The sequence below is a fragment of the Psammomys obesus genome, unplaced genomic scaffold, assembly GCF_907164565.1.
Source record: "Psammomys obesus unplaced genomic scaffold, mPsaObe1.curated_primary_1811, whole genome shotgun sequence".
In the NCBI taxonomy this organism is placed as follows: domain Eukaryota; kingdom Metazoa; phylum Chordata; class Mammalia; order Rodentia; family Muridae; genus Psammomys; species Psammomys obesus.
This window is the reverse complement of record NW_026591560.1, coordinates 563,169-570,812: the sequence shown is the minus strand read 5'-3', so window position 1 is coordinate 570,812 and position 7,644 is coordinate 563,169. Positions and strand designations below refer to the sequence as shown.

General features: G+C 48.9%; 1 protein-coding gene across 1 annotated transcript; it reads right to left on the bottom strand.

The window, feature by feature from the left end:
- Positions 1 to 3,486: 3,486 nt before the first annotated feature.
- LOC129679385 (cytochrome c oxidase subunit 8A, mitochondrial) lies at positions 3,487 to 6,331 on the bottom strand. The gene is made up of 2 exons (XM_055610511.1): positions 6,126 to 6,331; positions 3,487 to 3,807 (listed from the first exon to the last, which is right to left on the bottom strand). The coding sequence occupies exons 1-2, from the start codon at positions 6,237 to 6,239 to the stop codon at positions 3,712 to 3,714; spliced, it is 210 nt and encodes a 69-aa protein (XP_055466486.1). The 5' UTR covers positions 6,240 to 6,331; the 3' UTR covers positions 3,487 to 3,711.
- Positions 6,332 to 7,644: the final 1,313 nt, after the last annotated feature.

Sequence of the window (7,644 nt, the reverse complement as noted above, 5' to 3'; positions counted from 1 at the left end):
ACAAGTTGGCCTGGTCGTTCAGATCTGTAGTACCAACACTCAGGAGGCTGAGGCAGGAGAATGACTGAGTTCTAGGCCAGTCTGGGCTACAGATTAACTTCCATGCCAATCAGGACAGCAATATGAAATTTTTTTATCAAAAAGTGCACCTAACCTCTGAGCCATAGTGGCTGGGGAGATAGCTTAGTGGGTAGCATTTGCTGCAAATTCATGAGGACCTGAGTTTAGAGACCACATAAAAGCTGGGTGTAGTGGCATAACTCCAGCACTAGAGGAATGGCTGCTAGTGGGTCTTGGATCTTGTTCTGCCAATCTAGCCAAAACAGCAAGCTTTAGGTCCAAATGAGGACAATACCTGACTGAACTTCACACACACAAACACACACACACACACACACACACACACACACACACACACACGGGATAATATTCCCTGGGTGGAGTGCTTGCCTGGCACATACAAAGCTCTATTTGATCCCCATCACCACAAAAACTGGGCATGGCACTGTTGCATGCCTCTAATCCTAGGACCCTGGATGTAGAGGAAAACCAAAAGCAGGTGGTCATCTTCAGTTACACTGGGAGTTTGCAGCCAGCTTGGTGTATATGAGACCATGTCTCAGAACAATAAATAGCTAACACAAATGGATGGGTAGGTGGCTTCGGGCTGCATGTTGGAAGGTTGCAAATGTGACAGCAGCAAAGATTAATATGGCACAGGAGTCTCCTCCCACGCAGTCCTGCCACGTGGGAACATGTCAGCCCATCTATGTCCAGGGGATTGTCAGGTGGGAAACGAAGTCTCCATATGAGTCAATGATCTATGAAACCTCACAGAAATGCAGCTTCTCCAGGGTTGAAGCCGTGGTGAATGGCCAGGACAAAAGGGACAAGGCTCAGCGTAGCCATTTCTTTGTAGGAAGTCCTGGCGTCGGGAGGGTAGACCCTCCTTCCTGGGGCAAGCTTGTGAGTTTTGCAAGGCAAGAGCATGGGCATGTGAGCCCCAGATAAACATCTGGAGCTGTGCTAGTGGACCCACCAGGAACCCACAAGCCCCGCATAGGCCAGGCCTGCAATGCTGGGCAGGGGCTGGACTTTGGAGCTGGTAGTTCTACCCTTACTCCTGGTTGGGGGCCCATTTGGAAATGTCATATATGCAGTTCACTTCATGTCATCCCGAGGTCTGACCAGCTGCTACAACAGTCCTGATGGCCCATGCCCCAAGAACTCAGCTCTGGAGTGCAGAACAAGGTTCCCTTAGGCTTGCTCCTCTCCAGAGGCCGAGGGGTAATCCATCTCTTCCTTTCCATGATGACTGGCCAAATCCAGATCACCGTAGCTGTTGAAAGTCTCCCAATCCTTCCGGCAGTAAACTGAGAGCTGTTTTCTGCTCTGGCCACAGCACTCCTTAGCTGCAGCCCACTTCCTACAAAGTGACAGCCATCGAGAATGGGCTTGTTTACAGAGCGTCTGGTGATGACACTAGGCCAACCAGATAGTCCAGGATGATCTCCCATCTCAAGGCCCAGAATCCTAATCACATCTGCAAAATCACCTTGGTCATTTAAAATAACTTCATGGATTCCTGGGATTAGAGCTGTGACAGAATCCTGTCTATCACATTATCCTTAATTTGCAATTCCAAAAATTGAAACTAGATTAGATGACTTGCTAAGGTCATACAGGAGTCTCCAAACCCCCAGCCCACCTCAATTACTCAGCAGACAGAACACAAGACATGGCTCATAGCACAAAGCCTTACTTTGTGGGACACCATTTAAGGATCCCTGACTTGATGAAATAAAACCAATGACAGGTGACAGATGCCAGGCCTGTGAGGATGACTCCAAGCATGACAAATCAGTGGGAACCTTAAGTCCTCCTTCAGGTCCCCAAGCCTCTGCCCACTCCCACCTCCCCTGCGATGTTAAGCCTGCTTAAGAGCTCACACCAGGATCTGGGACTTAGAACCACTTGGCTTCCCTCCAGCCTGAACCAACTGACACAACTTTGCAGTTCCTCTGTGACAGGGTGTCTGTCATGTATTTCTTGAGTTCCAGGGCCACAAAAATAGATAACTAATCCCTGGCAGAGCAGTGAGGTTACTATAGAAACTGGAACAAAACTCTTTTGGTACCGCACGCATGCTTGCTTCAAGGCAGCCCAAGGATGAGATACAGGTATAATCTGTGCCTGTGTCCACAGAGCTGAGTCCTCTTCTGGCAGCAGAAGCCTAGCAAGGAGGGCCCTGCCATCCTACCCACCTCCTTCACTTCCAAGGTCAAGAAGCTGACTGACATGCAGCTTTTACCCTTCCTGTGCCCGTGAGCAGGAAGGGCTCCCAATGTGAGGTTTAAGCAACAATAACCATGCCGTGAAGGAGGGAACAGCTGTGAGGCCACTTGGCCAAGACACTGCGTTTGAGTATCTCAGGCTAGCCTGGAAATCAGGATCCTTCAGCCTCAGCCTCCAAGTGTTGGAACAGGGATGGTCCTCACACTGGGCCCTTGAGACCCAGCAATAATAGCCTATCTCCTCCTGGCCAACATCCCAAGCCATGCATTCTCTTCCCACTATGGCAACAAGTTCAGGAGGTTGGTCCACAATCCCTACAAAGTTGGTTTGCACTGAAGGAAACAGCCCCTCAGGAGGCAAGGAGCCCTTTCCTACCCTTAAGGAAGCATCTCTAGCCTTGGGTGTATGGGAAATATGTTTACAAAAGGGCACTAGAAAGGTGTGTGTCTGACATCTGGGGCCTAAAATTAACTATAACCCTCAGCTCTCATCTGCCATTTTTGCAGCCCCATGGCCACAGGGAATACTGTCGGTGTCTATCTGGAAGACAACCAAGTCATCAAGCAAAGCATGAAAAGTGAGGGAAAGCCATTTTACTCTCTGGGAAGCCAGAGCGCTGCTCCTTCCAGACCCTGGCAGGATCCAGCTCGGCAGGTGCGGCTTCAGATGGCGAGGCTGGCTCCTGCTGGCTCCTCTGAAGATCCAGAGGAGGAAGTACAACAAGGAAGACCACTCGGCTGATAGCATTTAGAGTGCTAAAAGCAAGGACCCTAAATTTGACATAAAGTGGTAGTAATGCCCGGCATAAAATACACTGGGTACCACCACACCCCTACTTGCAAGATTCTGCACATGGACATCCCAGCCAGGAACAATGCTTGATAAAGGGTCCCAGCTACAGAGCTGCCTGTAAAGAGGGAGCCCCATGCATGTGCACACACACTGCAGGCAGCCAATGTACTTGACACGGGCAAGGGCAGTGGAAGGGAGAAGCAGCAGGGTGGAATGCTCAGTAACAGGAACTGAAGCTGAGAATCACTTCAATGAAGGGGACACACACCTGACAAACCTCAGACAGTGCCAGGGCCTATACCAGCCATATCTTCTTCCATGGTCCCTAGTCCAACACCATCCTCAGTTCCCGTGTGCATGCAGGAGCCCAGTGCAGGAGGGCACAATATATTTCTGGAGCAAGGTTTAAATAGACTTTATTGTTACAAGGGGGACCCCAACAAGCAGATCGGGTATGTGGTCCCAGTTGTCACCGTGGAGACTTCGAGAGGTCATGATTGCAGAAGAGGTGACTGGAATGGAATACCATGATCCCAGGGAAGGCCAGCCAGGAATGCAGGACACATGATCAAGGTGGGCTGGCAAGAGCGGTCTAGTCACAGGATGAGAGGAGGACAGCTCCCTTCACTCCCGCTTCTTGTAGCTGTCCAGGTGTGACAGGACCCAGCCCGCAGGCAGAAGGCAACACACGAAGCTGCAAGTGAGCCCAATGGTGAGATCCTATAGAGCACAAGAAAGAGGGGTCCTTCAGGGCAAGAATTCTGTAGGCACTCCGGAGTTCCAGTAGTCCTTAGGCACTGGCAAGTCCCTCAGGCACAGACTAAGGCAGAAAGTCCAGCAGACCCACACGAAAGAAAGCAACTTGAGCTTGAGTTCAATCCCCAGCATAGGAGAGGGAGAGATACAGACACAGAGACTCTAAGGAGGGAGGAGACATCATGCCAAGCCCATTCTCAGCCTTGAAATAAAGGTCCTTGGGTTTTCTAAAATTGATGGATTTATTTATCCGTGTGCATGTGTATGTGTAAAGGTGAAGAGGCAGAAATCTTACTATGTACCCTACCAGGCATGGGCTTGAACTTGAGATCTTCCTGCCCCAGATTCTCTCATCCAGGAACTAATCATGTGCCACTAAGACCATTGGGGTGTGTGTGCATGCGTGTGTAAAGGTGCTTGCTGTGGGTAAAAGCCAGAGCTCAATGTCCGGCATCTCCCTTAACTGCTTTCCATCTTAGTTTTATTTTTTTGAGACAGGTTCTCTCACTGACCCTGGAGCTCACTGACCTAGCTTGACAAACTGAACAGTGGGTTCCAAGGAGCTCCTTGCCTCAGCACTAGGGTTAAAGACTAGCTGGCTGGGGCTGGAGAGATGGCTCAGAGGTTAACAGCACTGGCTGTTCTTCTAAAGGTCCTGAGTTCAATTCCCAGCAACCACATGGTGGCTCACAACCATCTATAATAAGATCTGGTGCCCTCTTCTTGCCTGCAGTCACACATGCAGGCAGAATGCTGTATAAAAAATAAATGAATCTTAAACAAACACTAGCTGTTCTTCCAAAAGTCCCTGAGTTCAATTCCCAGCAACCACTTGGTGGCTCATAACCATCTATAGTGAGATCTAGTGGTCTCTTCTGGTGTGTCTGGTGTGCAGGCAGAATGCTGTATTAACAATAAACAAATCTTTTAAAAACAAAAACAACAACAAAAAGACAACACAAAGCTGGCTGCTGGGTATCTAAACTCAAGTCCTCATGATTATGAGGCAAGTACTTAACCAAATAAGCCATTTCCCCAGATCCTTGTTTTTTGTATATTTTCTTTCTTCCTTTTTTCTGGTTGTTGTTTTATCAACACGGAAACAGAGTTTCTCCGGATAGCCCTGGCTGTCCTGGAACTCACTCTGTACACCAGACTAGCCTTGAACTCCGAGATCCACAGTCTCTGTCTTATGAGTGCTGGGGCTAACAGCATGTGCCACCACTGCCCTGTTTTTATTTTGTCTCTTTTAAGAAGATCTGTTTTATCTGTATTTGTGTGGCGTGTATGTGAAGGAGTGAACACAGGTATGTGCTCATGTGTTTTCATAAAGGCCAGGAGAGGGTGTCAGATCCCTTGGAGCTAGAGTTACAAGCATCTGGCTTGTTACATGGGTCCTGGGACCCAAACTCCAATCTTCAGGAGATTATGCACCAAATGCCCTTGGGTCCTGAGCCACCTCTCCAGCTCCCAGGTTCGTTTTTGAGGTGGGATCTCATGTTGCCCAAGGGGGCCTGAATTCCTGAGCTCCATCTTTATGCCTTAAGTGCCCCAGAAAATTGGAGTACAGAAGGACATGACTTGATTGTCATTGATTCCTCAGTGGCAACTCTTTGGTTCTATCCCTAATTCAATGCCCAGCTGTCTGGATCCACTGTTGCTTAAAACAGAAAAGCTCCATAAACGGGAAGCGGCCTGGAGTGAGGTGTAGCTTTTGAAGCGTGCTTGCCCAACACACACAAATCCTGGGTTTCATCCCCAGCACCACATAAAGAGTGGTGGCATATGCCTGCAATCCCAACAGTAAAGAGATGCAGACAAGATCATCAATCAATTCAAGGTCAAATATGACTATAAGTTCGAGGCCAGCATGGGTTACATAAGACCCTATCTCAATAAATAAATGTTTAAAAACTGAAAATCGTCCTCATACCTAAATGCTCCTTACATTTCTGGGAATCCCAAAGACCCGATGGGTCTTCTGCACCCCTTAACCCCTTAATAATAAAAAGCAGCGGTTACAACCACAGCGTCGCTGCCAGTTACCAGGCAATCCCCGCAAAAAAAAAAAAAAAAAAAAAAAAAAAAGGAAAGGGAAACGGGCTTGGAGAGGCTGAGCAGCGAATCAGCAAACACGCAGGGACTGGTGGGCTGACCTGAGGTCCAGGGATTTGGGCTTAGGCGCATCTGAACAACTTGTCCCTCCCTGCCCAGCATACAGGGCGCCCGGGCCAGAGCCGCAGGTTCCCAACCCCCGCGCGCGCCCTGTCCGTCCCGCTCACCACGACCCCGAGCTGCTCCCGCGGCGGCTTCGAGTGGATCTGAGCGCGCGGCACCACGAGCCGCCGGGCCGAGCCCGTCAGGCCCTTCAGCAGTAGCGGCGTAAGGGCAGACATGACGGCGCGGAACGACCGGAGACGAGCACTAGCGGGAGCCCAAGGTCAGGAAGCCAAGATGGCCGCACCAGCAGGAAGTTCCGGCGCTGAAGTTGCCGGACGCAGCAGCCCGGAAAAACTGAGGAACTGACGTCAGGAAGTGTCCCTTGCCTGCCGACGCTGTTTCTGGCGCGCTCCTCGAAACAGCCAATCGTCACCATCCCACCACAGGTGGGAGGAGAAAGGAGACCCCTTTTGTCCCACCTCCACTCTCGTCGACAGTGACAGGTATAGCTACCCAATCGCGCAGGCGAGAAGTCTACTGCCTTCTTGACTCCTCCCTCCATTCATAGAACTATTTAGGAGACCGTCTGCCCGCACTGAACTAGTTACTCCAGCGGCCTACCAAGACGCCTTTCATCTTAAAAACGCCGTTATTATTTGTGTGCGTGATGTCTGCATGTGCGCCTGTGCACCACATGCGAGCAGTGCGCACAGCGGCCTAAAGAGGGTGTTGGAGCCTCAGGAACTGAAGTTACAGGCAATAGTGAACTGTCCTGTGGGTGCTGGGAACTGAACTTGAACTGGTCTTTTACGGAAGCACTGAGTGAGTGCTTTCAACCTCTGCGCTACCTCTGCAGCCCCCAGATGCCTCTCATTTACTATTACCCTTTTAGACACTAGTGACAGTGTAACTGTTAACTGTTCTCAGCTTCTGCCTCTCTCCTTTTGTGTGTGTTGTGGGAATTTTTCTTTTCTTTATATGTATTGTCTCCTTTAGCCCGAACTGTCCAAAAAATCACTGTGTAGATGAGATGACCTTGAACTCCTGATTTCTCTGCTTCTACCTCCCAAATGTTGCTGTTACAGGTATGTGCTACCTTGCCCAGTGCCCTCTTCTTTATCCATCTCCCTTATGGGGGAAGGGGACAGAAGTCCACATTTGAATTATATAATAACCCTGTGCCTACACCTCCCTTTAGCCTAATAAAAGGCTTTCTCTTACAATAACAAACTATATGTAATAATGACAGTTATGAAAATTATTAGGTAAGATTTACATTTGTATTTTTGGCACCCTTGAATAAATTATTTTATTACCTATCAATTTCTATCATCCTAAACAATTTAACTGTGAAATTATAACTATCTACTCTTCAACCCCATCAGAGACTTAAGAATGAAAAAATATTACCTAAATATGTAGGAAGTGCAGCAAGCAGCTTCCAAAAGTATAGAGATGACAGAGACATTTAGCTGCCTGGGAAATCCCCCAAAATTCTTCCATAACATTGGAGCATCATCTTCACCCTTCTGGCTCAGAATATCAAACAGATTTTTCTGTGAAGCAGGGATTATAAAGGACTTGCCTACCTTGTCCTTGCAAAGCTCATCAGTCACCTCTCAGCAGAAGTCTATCCAGTTT

Bases quoted from the DNA above. Each gene is read 5' to 3' on its own strand.
- LOC129679385 (XM_055610511.1), bottom strand. From the start codon at position 6,239: ATGTCTGCCCTTACGCCGCTACTGCTGAAGGGCCTGACGGGCTCGGCC. The intron at 3,808-6,125 runs GTGAGCGGGACG...TGTGCTCTATAG, and splicing joins GGGAGCAGCTCGGGGTCGTG to GATCTCACCATTGGGCTCAC.